The sequence below is a fragment of the Nematolebias whitei genome, chromosome 12 (assembly GCF_014905685.2).
Source record: "Nematolebias whitei isolate Nwh7 chromosome 12, NemWhi1, whole genome shotgun sequence".
In the NCBI taxonomy this organism is placed as follows: domain Eukaryota; kingdom Metazoa; phylum Chordata; class Actinopteri; order Cyprinodontiformes; family Rivulidae; genus Nematolebias; species Nematolebias whitei.
In genome coordinates, this window is record NC_056509.1 from 1,733,716 (window position 1) to 1,749,721 (window position 16,006).

A 16,006-nucleotide genomic window follows, 5' to 3' on the forward strand; every position below is an offset into this window, starting at 1 on the left:
AGAGACTGTGTTGACTCTTTGTGTTCATCTGTTAGCAAAATATATCCCATGAGCTAATGGACATATTTTAATGAACCTCTCAGGAAGTAATGGATGTACCAAGTTTTGGAGTCAACCCAATTGATGACAGCTAATCAACATTAGTAAATACAAAATGGCTCAAATTCAAAGTTACAGATATTGAGATATAATTTGATGTTTTGTTACCGAAAAGTCATTCTCAAAACATGCTTTGGGCACTATCAGATCATATCTAAGCTCTTGTAATAAGTCACCCACATAGATGGACCTGAGCAGAAGCTGCAGGTCTGCATGAGACCCGAGGAGCTGCTCACCTCATGCAGGGCCTTGGCATCCTGCAAATTCTGCATGCTGACCTTGAAGCCATATGAGTTGGCTATACTGGGCCCCTCAATCTGGGAATGCTCTTTCTTTGGCATAGTTAAAGCAGCAAACTGGTTCTGTGGAGGAAAAGCAGCCGATGAGCAGCACAACGAAGACAGCACTGGTGGATCACAAGAATGAAGAGACAGCACAGACTTTGATGTGTCCCACAAGCAATACCTTGATCTGAGTACCGAGTAATACTCTTCTCAAAGGCTCAGCCAGATTCCTTCTTTCTTGGTGGCGTCTCAGAGAAGCAGAATCCTCTGCGGCAGAAGCAAAAAAAAGGGAGAGTAAATCAGGGTTCACACTGAGTCAAATCAGAAGAGATTATGCACAGACTAAATATTTTGAAGAAAAAAAAAATCTGAGTTTGAAATTTTCTGAAAAATTAAACATGCAGGGTGATTCATGCTGCGAGTGCTGTCTTTTCTCAGTTCACCCACAGCTTCTCAAGTTGTGTTTATTTGTCATATGCAACGTTAACACAGGGTTAACTGCACAATGAAATGCTTAGTATGAAAAGAACAGATCTGGCTCGCAAAAAAATCAAAGAACAAACCAACAAGAAATACTATAGCATGCAATAAGTGCACACATAAAAAGTATCAAAAAGTGAAAAAGTAATTATAATATTTACAACGTCCTAAAGAGAGATACTGAACAACAACAACATGGCAGAATACAATGGTGCAGCAGGTTGAATTTGAATTAAATAAGTATTTCAAGGTAGTAATATAAGCTAAAATAACAAAGCCCATGCTCAATAATCCAGGTATAAAATCCAACATTTTTCAGTCAGGTCATCTGGACAGTTTCTTTTTTTTTGTGCTGAAACGTTTTGCCTTTGATCCAGAAGGCTTCATCAGTCAAGGAAACACACAAGAAAACTGATTCTTCCCCTAACAGCTTACTCCAAAGTGGAACAAACCAGTTCTGCTTGTGATAAGATGGTCTCTTTGGTACGCCCCCTTCTCCTTTGTTGGCCCTCTTACTTGTTGACAGTCTTGTCAAACTGGTTGAAAACAACAAAGTCCATGCTCAATAATGCAGGTATACAATCCAACATTTTTCAGTCAGGTCATCTGGACAGTTTGAAACTGTCTAGATGACCTGTACATCTGAATGACAACCACAGCTGGGGCAACACCATCACCAGCCTGATAAGCTCTTCAGAGACTTTACTTCCTCAGGCGGCTGAGACGAGCTGGTCTGAGAAGCTCAGTCCTCACCTCCTTCTACAGGTGTGCAGTGGAGAGCATCCTGTGCTCCAGCATCAACGTGTGGCATGGAGGCTGCACAGTTGCAGAAAGAAAAGCTTTGCAGAGAGTGGTGAAGGTTGCACAGAAGATGTTTGAGTCAGTCTCCCCACCATCACCGACATCTACACCTCCAGATGCAGGAAGAGGGCCACCTGCATCATGAAGGACCTCACTCACCCAGCACACACACTTTTTGCCCCACTCCCCTCAGGAAGGAGGTTGAGGAGCATTAAGTGTAGAACCACTAGACTGAGGAACAGCTTCTACCCTGAGGCTGTTAGGTTGTTTGTTTGTCTTCCGGTAAGATGGCGCCCGTGTGCATGGCTTGCAATCCACCTCTGCTGATGGTGTTCGGATTATTTCTGTTTTGTTTGCTTTTTTATCTGTGGCATGAATTCACTCCTCATGTATGACCGACAACAGCTTCTGGATCTTCGTTTTTCTGTCACTGAAGTCGCTTATTTCGACAAGTATGAGAGTACCTCTGGACCCCCCCCCCCCCCCCCCTGCTGGCGGACGCGCCAGCTTACCTCCGCTGGGCTCCTCACCTGCCTGCCCGGAGACATCGCTTCAGACGCCGGGGAAAACGTGCTGGGCAGCTGGTGAAGATTAAAGCCGTGCGCACTGCATCTTCCTCTTCAGCTGGCGGTCATGGTCTCCATCTCCAGCTTCCCGCATGCCCGGACCAGCTAACCAACGGGAGTTGTCAGCCGGTGCACTGCTCGGGCCGACCTGGAGGGGCTGTTATTGAAAATCTGCGGCCATTAGCGCGCGCAAACTCCACCACTGCTAGCTCCACTTTGGACAGTATCTGGATGTGTTTGGTCAACGCAAGATCTGTTACCAACAAAACATTTATCCTCAGGGACTACTTTCAAAAGCACGAGTTGGACTTTTTCTGTATCACAGAGACTTGGATGTCTCCGGGTGAGTCCAGCACCTTGACGGAATTACTGCCACCGAACTGTTTGTATTTTAACGCCTCGCGGCCATCAGGCCGGCGCGGTGGTGGATTATTAATAATATTCAAATCAACTTTTGACTGTAAACAACTGCCCATCCCAGTTTCCCGCGCCAGCTTTGAGCTGAGCGTCTTTGAACTCGGACATTCACCTCCGACGTTATTTGCACTCGTCTACCGCCCACCTTGATCTAAGGATTTCATAAATGAGTTTTCTGATTTCTTGGCTGAAATCACACCAAAATATGATCATGTTTTCATTATTGGCGACTTTAATTTGCACGTGTGCTGTCCTGAGAAGCCCTTGGTTAAGGACTTTTTAGATCTATTGGAGTCATTTAATTTAACTCAGCATGTAAACGGTCCCACACAAGAGCGCGGACATACACTGGACCTTGTTTTAACTCATAATATGACTGTTAATAATCTTGTTATTGGTGATAATGTTTTTTCAGACCACATGCTAGTACAGCATGAGTTCACCCTCTCCCATCTAACTCCTAAGCCGTGCATTCCTACACGTAGCACCCGGACCATTAACCATTTCACTGCAACACGTTTCACAGATGTTTATAACTCTGAAATGATAATTCAGCCCCCGGTGTTTCTCTCTACCACTGAGGAGCTGACATCCCAGTCAAACTCTGTCTGCTTAAAGACTCTGGATCATGTTGCGCCTGTTAAAACCAAAAAAATCAAAACTCAGAGCAGAACCTTGGCTGAGTGACGTCACCAAAGCCGTTAGGCAGCAATGTAGGAGGGAGGAACGAAAGTGGAGGAAAGACAGGCTGCAGGACTCTTTTCAAATACTTAAAGAGAGTTAGCGCCGTTATCAGAAAGCAGTGAAAGCTGCAGGAGGGAGGAACGAAAGTGGAGGAAAGACAGGCTGCAGGACTCTTTTCAAATACTTAAAGAGAGTTAGCGCCGTTATCAGAAAGCAGTGAAAGCTGCTAAATCCAAATACTTCTCTGATATAATTACCTCAAACTCTCGCAACTCCACAGCACTGAAACTGCCCTGCTGAAGGTCTTTACCAACATCTTCAGATCCACAGATACTGGTGATTCTGTGCTGCTTGTACTGTTGGACCTCACGGCCGCCTTCGACACCATCGACCATGAGATCCTCATTGCTAGGTTAGAGCAGTGGGTGGGCGTCTCAGGGTCAGCCCTCATTTGGTTCAGATCCTACCTCACTGACAGATCCTTTTGTGTCTCCATCAAGGATTTTAGTTCCACAGAGGCAGAGCTTAAATGGGGGGTTCCGCAGGGGTCCATCCTGGGTCCCCTCCTATTCTCTTTATACCTACTTGGTGCTATTTTCCAGAAACACAACATGCCCTTCCACTTCTATGCCGATGACTGTCAAATTTGCTTCCCCCTAAGACAAATTTACTTCCCCCTAAGCCACAATGGTACATGCTCGATTCAACCGCTGCTCGACTGCCTGGCTGACATCAGGGACTGGATGGCTTTAAACTTCTTAAGTTTCAATGAAAAGAAGTCTGAAGTCATGTTGTTCCCTCCCAACGACACGATCACAAACCACTGCATCGACCTCTCCACTCTAACCCTGTCAGAAAAACAGAGTCACTATTCTGGGCGTGATAATGGACCCTTCCCTGAAACTTAATCATACAAACATGATTGTTAAATCATGTTTCTTCCAACTGAGGCAGCTGTCTAAACTGAAGCCCATACTGTCCAAAAAGAACCTGGAGACAGTAATACATGCATTCATTACATCTAGGCTTGATTACTGCAATTCACTCCTGTTTGGTACCAGTCAAACCTCCAATGCACGACTACAACTGGTCCAGAATGTAGCAGCCCGATTTTTAACCAGTACAGGCAAAAGAGAGCACATTACACCAGTTTTGGCCTCACTGCACTGGTTACCGGTTCACTTTCGAATCCAGTTCAAAATACTGATGTATGTCTACAAATCACTGAACAGTCCCCCCCCGCCCCATCTCTCTCTCATTTTGTTACATTTGAGCTGGTGAGTTTGCATTCACACTGCACTGTGCAGTCGAGTCAACCTGTTGAACCAACGTGTTCCCCCACTCGCCTGTGGGGGCGCTGCACCAAGAACTACTGAAAGAAACAACACAAAAACCTCTGAAGACACTTCTTCTTCTGGAAATAAAAACAAAAACAGAGTGGCATCAGGTTTTAACAGTTTTAAGAGTTATAGTTTGTCATTTTTCAAAAATGGACTCAGCATGAGCAGAAGATGAGGCAGAAGACCATGGAGAATATTGCTCTTCACACAAGGCAGCTGACGGCTCCATATGAGCTAAGAGAAATGCGTGTTTGTTTGTCCAGCGCTGTACTCCACTTCCTGCTTGTGGAGCGGGCCCGGTCTGATTACATTCACACTGCACTCGAACCGCGCTGGAGTTCGCTTCTACCGGACCGAGACCTAGGTTTTAGCCCGGGCCAGAGTTCGCCTTTTTGTTCCGTGACAGAGTTTGATGGCACGTTCACACCTCCCCAAACGAACCGGGCTTTCTAGGAAAATGAGCTAGAGTTCGATTAAAGTGGACTAAACAGGGCTGGTGTGAATGCACCCTAAGACTCATGAATCTCTAACCAGGATAATCACTGTGAAAAATCACGTGTTGCTGCTGATCTGTTTCATGTTGCTGCTGATCTGTTTCATGTTGTGTTCATTCATGCTCATCTGCTCACACAGACTCATGTTTGTGCTGCTGTTCGACGTAATGTTTTTATGCTATTAGTGCTTAGTGTGTATTTAGTTGATGTTTTTCTTAGTTTATATCTTAGATCTTATTACTGTTTTTCTTTTATTTTTATTGTTGGATGTAACTGGGACCCTGCGTACATAATCTCGTTCCACCACATGTACCACGAGATGCGAATAACAAATAAACCTCTCTGAATCTCCGAAAGTCGACGTGGTCATTGAAAGTGACATCATTGTCAGCTGTCCCAGATTTGCAGGTGCCTTTCTGCTGTTTGGGCTCACCTCAGGTATCCTAAAGCACTTACCAACACTTTTGAATGTGTTAGAAGATTTTACTGGTCTAGAAGATGGTAAACTGTCGCCCAGGTTACAAACTCTCCAGAATGACAATGATACATTTGTAGTGAACTAAACCTCAGGTCAAGTTCTGACCCTGAGGGCCTTCCTGGAAAAGGAACTGTTATTTCATTGATTTGAGTCCAGAAACACAAATTAAGCTCATCCAGAGACTTTCTAAGTGTCCTGCACTGATCAATTGAAAGAACACTCTTTTTTATTATCATTACTATTTTACAATATCTTGATAATCAAAGTGTGTTTAGTTCAAACCATTTTAAATGTTGAAGTGAACCACTCATTTTAAATCAACTGTGAAACAGTATAAATGATTTTTAATCCTCATTCAAAGCAGAAATCAAGTTAATGTTTGTTACAAGAGTAATTATGCATTTTTGATCTTCTGTCTGAAATGAGCAAGTCGTGATGTGGGTCAGAAGTTAAGTTTCGGTCAAAAACATGTTTATCGGAACGAAATGTCATGTTTAACTTTTTCAGATAGATAGAAGGAGACTGGCTCCTAAAAGTCTCTCATTTCGCCATAACATTTCTCTGTCTGTTCTTAAAACATCCCACTGTTTTTCTGACTTGTAATAACCCTCTTAGTCACTAAGACCACACCCCTGTTGGTTCTTTCAACCAATCAGGAAGTTCTCAGAGGAACCGGAAGTGACCTCTTTAAAAGGGTCAACACTTCCTAGTTCCAAGCAGAACAAGAGTTCCAAGCTGAACAACGTTCCAGAGAGAACTAGAGTTCCAGGGAGAACCTCGAACGAGAAGTTCAGAAGAACAGAAGTTCGAGCAGTTTCTAATGGAATGACCAGAGTCCGTCGATGCCACAACATCTCGCTGTGGCTACTCGACGAACGCTCTGAACAATGAAGAAGCCTGTTCTGTGATGATCTCACGACTCCTGAGGACACAGCTGTTCTTACGGAGACGCTGAAAGGTGGCTTGAAGTGGAACTTTACGCCGGAACTGAAATATCTTCAGAAAGGTAAAAGAGTCGATCTTCAACTACCAGTGTACCGTGGATTAAGCTGCGCTTCAAGGGAGCGTGTCGTTCTGGTCTACAGACCTACATCTTCATCCATCTTTTCCTCTCCATTTAAACTTAATTTTCCCATCTTTAAAACTCTTCTATCTGCCAGTAATTAATCCAGATATTTTCAGAAATGTCTGTTGTATTTCAGTTGCAAGTGAAAATCATGGCCGTATGATTTTCTCATTGTAAAGCTCATTAATTACGCTGTGTTATTGAAATCAATCTGCCAATTATTGTAAATGTGTGATGTGTTTTAAATTGTTTTTAATTAAACGGCTCACTGTTGTTGGTGAGTCAGAAATTTAAACACGTTTCCGTCCACATTTAATCATTCAAAACGCGATAGAACTCAGTCCAGAAAAATGAAAGAATCCGTTTAAATTATGAATAATATCTGACAGGTATTAGTTCATTACATACTGGTGGCCTCGTACGGCTTCATGAAATGGACTGTGTTATTCGTGTAACAATTGAATTTATCATGTTGGCATATCTGATCTTAACTGAAATTAGCTTAAAAGTGCAGATTTCTGTTCGACTGTGAAACGCAGCGTTTTGCAGCTGTGGTGTTCAGAGAAAATACAGCGATATGTTTCAGTTGTGGTGTTTTTAGAGCTGAAAGTAACGTCAATGTGTTCATTTAAAGCTGAAATGGTACATCTGTTATGTGACAGAGCTAATAAGCTGTGAGAAACGTTGATTCTGTTTAAACAGACAGGGGGTTCGGCTCAGACCCGGTTCGCTTGCTCGGTTCTGATAAGTTCGAACGAGTCGTTTTAAATGGATGAAAGCTGTTTTAAAAAGCTGAGCGCCGTCTCAGAACACAGTTAAGAGTTTGTTCGTCACATTTGGAGCAGTTAAAATCGTACATTTTGAGAAGTTAATGGACGAAAGTTGACCGGAATGTTCAGGCTAATGCTAACAAAGATAGCTGAAATCACGAAGCGTGATTGGTCGAAAACCGCTGTTTGAAACGCTCTGATTCGCTGAGAGACGAGTGACGTGTCTGTCGTCACTTCCTCTGATGTCAGATTGTAAAACCCACCCCCGCTGCTGCTCTGATCATTGGTTGATTCAGTCACGTGACCCCGGAAATGAGTCTCGGTTCAACCGAAGCCTCCACTGTGTTTAAAATCGCTAAATGGAGCTGCCACTGTTCCCACAAAACTCATGTGTTCATGCAGATAGACGTGCTTGTTAAAGCGACGCCACGTTTAGGCTTTAAATCCGTTCAGAAATGTTGATTTGACCGAGTTTCGCCGATGCTAATTAAGCTAACGGCTAACAACCGGATGTCAACGAAACGATTCACAGGAAGTTGTCATAGACTCCTGCTGGTATAAATAAGCTTACACCACCACCTGCTGTTGAAAGATGAGTATAACAGTTTTCCTTAAAGAGGAAACTGATAATCTCCTCATAATTTTTACTTTTCACCCAACCTGGTTTAATGAGTAACTGTTAAATAGCGAATTCTGGTAAATGAAACTGCTTAAAAAGCGTTTAAAAAACTAAAGTTGCCGTGAGACTTTTAGAAAAATTGCAGGTTTGTTTAATTTTAAGTGCTTTAGAGTAAATATCACTGAGAAGCCTGGTTCTTGTATCTGTTTGATTTAAGCACATTAAGTAACACTGCCAGAAAGAGGCATTTACTTAAAAATATTCATGCATTGGGGTAAAACCTACGAATAGGTGCCCATTCATTTGAAGAAGTGGCTTACACAGTACTGTTGAGTGAACCCAGAGCTAAAAAGTGTGTGAAACTCACATGACACTTGAATACAAATATTTACCTGTTAAAATAATCTGAAGTTGGCAACTGTTTAACCAGATAAGTGCTGAACAGTGAATAACCATGGCAGGTGTGACAGAAAAGGATTTTGATCCTTGTGAGATGAAGGACTGTTTAGAGGGAGCGTTGACGCTGCTCACAGAATCCTTACATCCATATGATGAACAGGTGGACAGCATGAACTCAAAAGAGATATTGGACGAGCTGAAGGTGGTTGCAGAGAGTGTGACCTCTACAGACATAACAAAGTCAAGCTATGACAAGCTGGCTAAATTGGCGCTCTTATTGAAAGCATCATTCTATGCTGTGGTAAACAAGGCTGATGACCTTGCAATAAGGTTCAACAGCGAAAGAGAGGAGTACCTCAAACACATGGCACAGTCTAACTTTGATCAGGAGACCCATGCAAATGAGGTACAACGTGACAGAGAGCTCTCACGAGCTCAGCTGTCATTACAAGCTCACTCATATGAGGAGAAGATTAGGGATAGAGATTTCAGTACCAAGCACTGTGTTCAGACAGCGATATGCTACGACAACGGTTGCAGCTCACATCAGAAGCTCTGAACGAATGCAGATTGGAAAAGGAGGCGTTAGTCCAACAAGGCGTGCGTTTACAAAGTGAATGTCAAACATCACAGGAACGCTTAAAAGCCTGTGAGGAGAAACTAGCCGCAGCAACAAACAAGATTTCTGACGTGGGGCGAGCTTGTCTGGAACTCAAAGATGACCAAGGTCAGAGTCCAAGTCACCCGCCATCACCTCAGAAGGATTTTGGTGCACCTCCTGCTCTTAATCCCATTCTGCCACCTCCACATGTGTGTAGAGACACACCTCCACCCTTGCCTAAAGTAGCAGGGACAGACCTGAACAGGTCTCCACTACCAAGCAGGCAAGAGAGACCGTTGAAACTTCCTCTTTCAATAGATGAACTTCAAAAAATCTCAAAATATGTACAACGCTTTGTACCTGGCCCAATGGGTTCAACTGGTACAAAAGCGTATCTAAACGACCTTGATTTCAGACTGAGTGGTTATCCTAATGCTACGGTTGAGGATAAAATCAGTCTGATAAGGCTCACTTCGGACTGAGAGGTGTTCACCTTCATCGAGCGTCAACCTGATGCCACGAGAAGGGATTACAACCTTCTGTGTGAAGCTTTGATCAGGGAATACGACCCCTGCACGGGACCTGCTGGTTTCCCAGCTGCTGACAAGGTCACGCAAGGGAAGCATGAACATCCAAAGGTTTATTACAAAAGAATCTTCCAAGCTTATTTTGGTTACAGAAATGAAACCAGAATGGAGGAGGAAGAAGGTTTTAAATTTGTTTTCAGCAGAAATCTCCACACTGACATTAAGACGTCAGTACAGATGATGGCTAGTTTCAAAGAAAAATCCATCAATGAGATTAAACAGTGTGCTGTGAATGTGTTTGAGGCGTGTTCTCATGCTAAGACGCCCATAGAGGTGTTTCCTGGTGTAAAGGTTAAACCCCACTCGCTAGAACTGGAAGGACGGCGTGCATCGCCTCCTCCTCCTAAGAAAGGCGAGAAAAAGCAGTCTTTTCAAACTAACAAACCGCGTCATGAAGGTGCACGCTGAGACGAAAAAGCTCCTCTTTCAGAGGATGAACGTGATTATCGTAAGTGGGGTGTGCATAGGACGAAAAGATATGGGAACCAAGGTGACCCATATTATCAGGGGAAGTCCGAAAAGGAACCCCCAAAAGACGTACCTAACCATCCCCCACCTTAGACGAAACAAACCGAGGCGAAAAAATCACAAAGGTTCCAGAAACAAGGCCCTACACCTCTGAGCTCGGAAGAGACAGAGAAACTACGCAGGTTGTTAGAAACTTTGAAACACACTGACACGGGAAACCAACCTGGAGCACTATGCAGTGATGTAATCACTATTACATATGAGGGCGCGAATGACAACATCACAGATGTCGGTGGAACACACCAAGACATTGTTGTTGTTGCCTCCAACAACCCCTCATCGGAAGAAGGGGGGGTAAACTCACACACAAACAATGACGAGTCATCGCAAGCTGAACACTCAGAAACAGCTACTGTTGTGCTGACGGTTCAGACAAACCAAGATTACACAGACAAGGCTGAACGTGTGAAGAAACGTCAGAAAAAAAACTTAAGAGGTTTCTGTGTAACTTTATCAGAAGAGGGGTCGCCAAGAAGGCGTACCTGTAAGTAACACTCGAAGGAGTCCTCACACATGAAGCACTTCTGGACGGTGGGGCAGACATAACAATTATGTCAGCTAAACTGTTCGAGGAGCGGAGGACAGCCGCTGCCGGTGTTAACAGGATAATACCTCTCACAGAATGTGCTATAGAAATGCAGGGTCTCTCAGAGAAGAGGACAACCCTGACAGCTATAGCAGTGGTTCACATGCAGATTGGCAGAATGACACTATACCACCCGGTACACGTGTCTAATGTTGACTCATTCCCATTTTTGGTTGGCCAGGATTTTATAAATCGCTTCGACGCGATTATAGATTATGGTGATCAAACGATGTGGGCAAAGGTGAGCAAACCACTGCCAATAGATTTGCCTCCGGAGTGTAACACAGACTGCCTAACGGCAGGTACTGCGGAAGGCGCAAAGGACTCCTCAGCCGAGGACACGAGCCCGGTGAGTATTCCTCTGAATTCATGTGAAACCAAAGAGACCCACCCGGTGGTCCAAACTCTGACCCAACAAGACAGCCTCCTCTGTGAGCTGAAGCATTCAGAGTCCACCAAACACTACCTACCACTGATAGTTAAAGGTGTAGAGATCCAAGTATCCCACACCAACGATGCTGTTCTGTCTCTGTGGACAGATAAATCAGCAATTAACCGAGCTTTCTAAAAAACCTTGGTTCACAAACACGTGGGTCTAGAACTAATTAAAAAAGCTTTCCGCTTTCCATTAGTTCCCAATAGTTCACAGGTAATGACCGCTGAAGGAGTCATTAACCTAAAACTAAACTGGAACCAACGAGAACTGGTTCACCCGTTTCTCGTGATCCAAAACTTACCACATGCAACCTACATAGGCTCTGACATTTTGGTAAGGTTGGGTGTCCATGTGGACACCATCAACAAGGTGCTGTGGTCCCTAAAACTAGCTACAAAGGATCCTCCTGTGCTAGACACAGCAAACCTTAAGGCTGGGCAGACCATTCCAGAGGCCTGCCAGATTGCTAGCAACCAAACCACCACAGTACCACCTCAGGTGATTAACCTAATGGTGCGAATCCACATCGTAGCTGGACAAGCTATTAGCCATAAACAGGCATATTTTCAACCTTCTCCTGCGTTTTTCAACTTGGGACTGTCCGTGGAAGCCACGAACCAAGTGAGCCTTGACTCCAGTCATCAGGGTGTCGGGTTGGGTGACTACCTGTTCAATCTGTGAAGCGATTGCTAAGGGTTCTTGATGTTTGGGGAGCTCCAGTGAGTCCCCTTCTGTGTAGTTAGACCTGTCTATAGGTAGGACACTATAGGTTTGAGGTCCTTTATCGACATCATTGGTTGAGAAGAGAGCTATGGCCTGTGTTGGTTTTGTGAACCAAAATGGACCAGTCTCTTGACTCGATACCAGGTTGTCTGGGAGTCCTCCCAGAAATGGAATGCCAAGTTCAAAATCATGAAAATCTGTGGATATCAACCATCCTAGCCTTGTGTTTCTCAGGATCAGAACCTCCTCTGTGCCTGTGTTGCACACAGCAACAGATGTGGTTCTAGAGTTGAGGCTCACTTGGCTTGTGGCCTCAATGGACAGTCCTAGTTTGAAAAACGTAGGAGATGTTTGAAAGTACGCCTGTTTAAGGCTAATAGCTTGTCCCGCCATGATGTGGACTCGTACCATTAGGTTTGTTACCGGAGGTGGTACTGAGGTGTTTTGGTTGCTAGCAACCTGACAGACCTCTGGAATGGTCTGTCCAGCTGTAAGGTTTGCTGTGTCTAGCACAGGAGGATCCTTTTTGGCTGGTTGTAGTGACCACAGTACATTGTGGCTGGTGTCCACTTGGACACATAATCTTACCAAGATATCAGAGCCTATGTAGGTTACATGTGGTAAGTCTGGGACCACGAGGAATGGGTGGACCAGTTCCCGTTGGTTCCAGATCAGTTTCAGGTTAATGACTCCTTTTGCAGTCATCACTTGTGAACTGTTGGGATACAATGGAAAGCGGAAAGCTTTCCTGATCAGAACTGGACCCAAATGTTTCTTAACCAATGTTTCGTAGAAAGCTTGGTTAACAGCTGATTTATCTGTCCACAGCGACAGTACAGCATCTTCGGTGTGGGATCCTTGGATCTCTACACCTTTAACTACCAATGGAAGGTAGTATCCGGTGGGCTCTGACTGTCTCAGCTCGCAGAGGAGGCTTTCTTGTACAGTCAGAGTTGGGTCCACCGGTTGGGCCTCTTCGGTTTCACATGCTTTTAAAGGCTTACTTACCGGGACTGTGTTCTCTGCTGAGAGGTCCTCGGTGCCTTCTGCGGTGCCTGCTGTTGGGCAGTCTGTGACTGTCTCAGGAGGCATCAGTATTGGCAGGGGTTTGCTCACTCTGGCCCACATTGTCTGTTCACCATAATCTATAATCGCCTCAAAGCGATTTATAAAATCCTGGCCGATCAAAAATGGGAATGAGTCAACTGTAGACACATGTACCAGGTGGTATAGTGTCATCTCGCCAACCTGCATGTGAACCATAGCTATAGCTGTTAGGGTTGTCCTCGTCTCTGCGAGATCCTGCAGTTCTATAGCACGTTCTATGAGGGGTATTTCCCTGTGAACACCGTTAGCGGCAGTCCTGAGCTTCTCCAACAGTTTGGCTGACATAATAGTTATGTCGGCTCCACCGTCCAGTAGGGCTTCATGTGTGAGGACCCCTTCAAGTGTGATCGACAGGTAAGCTTTTTTAGCGACCCCCTTTCTGATAAGGTTACACAGGAACCTTGTAGGTTTTGGCCAACGTTTCTTCTTACGTTTACCTCTGCCTGTGTAATCCTAATTTTTCCGAACCGTTGGTGCAGTCGCTGCTGCTCCTGAGAGTTTGGTTTTAGACGGGCCTCCGTCATTGATGTATGAGATCACCCGCTCACTGTGTGTTGAGGGGCTCTTATTGTTTGTAAAAACAAGGTCCTGGTGACTGTCTGTGACAGCAGTAACAGTGTTGTTTGTGTGTTCTGACTCATCAGCAATGATATTGCCACACAACGCCTCAGGTTGTTTGTCCGTGGCAACACCTTTCAACATTTCCAAGAACCGACGCACACTCTGTCTTGTCCGAGCTCAGAGGTCTGGGGCTCTCTTTCTGGACCCGCTGCGGTTTCTTTTTCATCTCAGGCTGTTCAGGCCGACGTGGTGGGGGAGCAGGTCCCCTCCTCTGGGGTTCCCAGTGGGATCCTTGGTTGTATGGGCCACATTTGGTGCCATCCTTTTTACCCTTAGGGCGTGCGCCCCCCTTCTGGCACATTTTTTCATCCTCTGGTTTCTTGGGAAACCCTTTAGGATCCTGTCTGGACCAGGGGGCACTCATCTGTTGTGGTTTGGCTGCTGGGAAACCTCCTTTCCTCTCGCCTGTTTTGGAAGGGGGAGCTGAAGCTCTCGTCCCTTCCAATTCTAATGACTGGGCAGGAATCCTCTCACCTGGGAACACCTCAATGGGTGTTTTGGCCTGTGAACGGGCTTTAAGACATTCACAGCACAATTTTTTATCTCACTGATGGCTTTTTCTTTGAAATAAGCCATCATCTGCACTAACATTCTTATGTCAGGGTGTGGATTTTTGCTGAAAACGAACTTAAACGCGTCCTCCTCCTCCATGCCGGTTTCATTCCTGTAACCAAAATAAGCCTGCAAAATTCTGGAATAATATGCCCTAGGATGCTCATACATACCTTGCATGACCTTGTCGGCGGCTGGATATCCGCCAGGTCCCGCGCAAGGGGTGTACTCTTTCATAAGAGCAGCACATAACAGGCGGTAATCCTTTCTTATGGCATCAGGTTGACGATCTATGAAAGAAAACACTGTCCTGGCTGAAGTGAGCCTGATCAAACCTACTTTATCATCAGCTGTAGCGTTGGGATAGCTTCTTAATTGGAAGTCAAGGTCGTTCAGATAGGCCTTAGTGTCGGTCAAATCCAACGGCCCCGGCTCAAAGCATTGGACATACTTCGCGATTTTATGCAATTCCGCTATTGAGAGCGGAGGCTGAGGAATTGGTGTTGTTGGAACAAAATAATCACGTGGAGGTGATTCACCAGACTCACGTGGAAGTGGCAGAAGGGGATTATGTGTTGGAGGTACAGCAAAATCCTTCTGAGGAGGTTGTGGGTGACCTGGACTCTGACCCAGTTTGTCTTTGAGTTCCAGACATCCTTGCCCCTCGTCAGAGATTTTATTTGTGGCTGCGGCAAGTTTTGCCTCACAGGCTGTTAAGCGTTCACGTGATGTATGACACTCACTTTGTAAACGCACGCCTTGTTGGACTAACACCGCTTTTTCCAATCTGCACTCGTTCAGAGCTTTTGATGTTAGCTGCAACTGTTGGTGCAGAGCATCATAGTCTGAACTTTGTGGTTGCACCAAGTAGAATCCCTCTGGTGGAGATGATCACAGCTACTGAGTCAGCCATCCGCAACAACAAAATTAAAGAGGCTGAAGCAGAACAGCTCAGAATCAAAGTTTCAGCCTGCTTTAGCAATGCCAAACCACCACCTTCCAACATCAGTAGAGAGGAGAGGGACGCACTCACCACTCTTAGCAAGGACAAAAACATCATCATTCACCCAGCAGACAAAGGAAGGTGCACAGTGATTTTGAACCAGAAAGACTATCATGGGAAAATTATGACACTCCTTAGTGACTTAAACACTTATGAACCTCGGAAAAGAGATCCAGGAAGTGGTTACAAGAAGAAATTGATAGATTGCCTGAAAACTTTGGAGCAGGACAAGGCTATTGACCGTTTTCTGGACCACAGACTGTACTCAGGGGAGGCCACACCTAGTCTTTATGGTTTACCTAAAATCCACAAACAAGGTGTACCTTTAAGACCAATCATTAGCATGATTAACTCTGTCACTTACAATGTTTCCAAATATCTGGCATCTGTACTCATCCCTTTAGTTGGCAGCTCAGAACACCACATACAGAACACCATGGACTTTGTGGATAAGGTCAGGGATGTCATCATGGAGACTGATGAAACAATGGTCTTTTTTGATGTCACATCACTCTTTACGTGCATTCCTGTTGATGATGCAGTAGAGGTGGTCAGTTTAAAATTAAAATCAGACACCACTCTGAGCAGCAGGACCACGCTTTCCACAGAACAACTGTGTCAACTCTTGAAACTGTGCCTGCAGTCAACCTACTTCACATATGGGGAGCAATATTATAGGCAGAAACATGGGTGTGCTATGGGGTCTCCAGTTTCTCCTATTGTTGCCAACCTGTACATGGAGGAGGTAGAAAAGAGAGCCTTGAC

General features: G+C 44.9%; 1 protein-coding gene across 1 annotated transcript in view; it reads right to left on the reverse strand.

Annotated features, from left to right (window-relative positions):
* Positions 1 to 242: 242 nt before the first annotated feature.
* Positions 243 to 16,006, reverse strand: part of LOC119418720 (DNA polymerase zeta catalytic subunit) — a gene marked incomplete at its 5' end in the record, with an annotated part of 59,841 nt that continues 44,077 nt past the window's right edge. Inside the window, 2 exon segments of the mRNA XM_037686054.1 lie at positions 243 to 461; positions 565 to 650. Of these exon segments, the coding sequence (XP_037541982.1) occupies positions 243 to 461; positions 565 to 650 (305 nt within the window).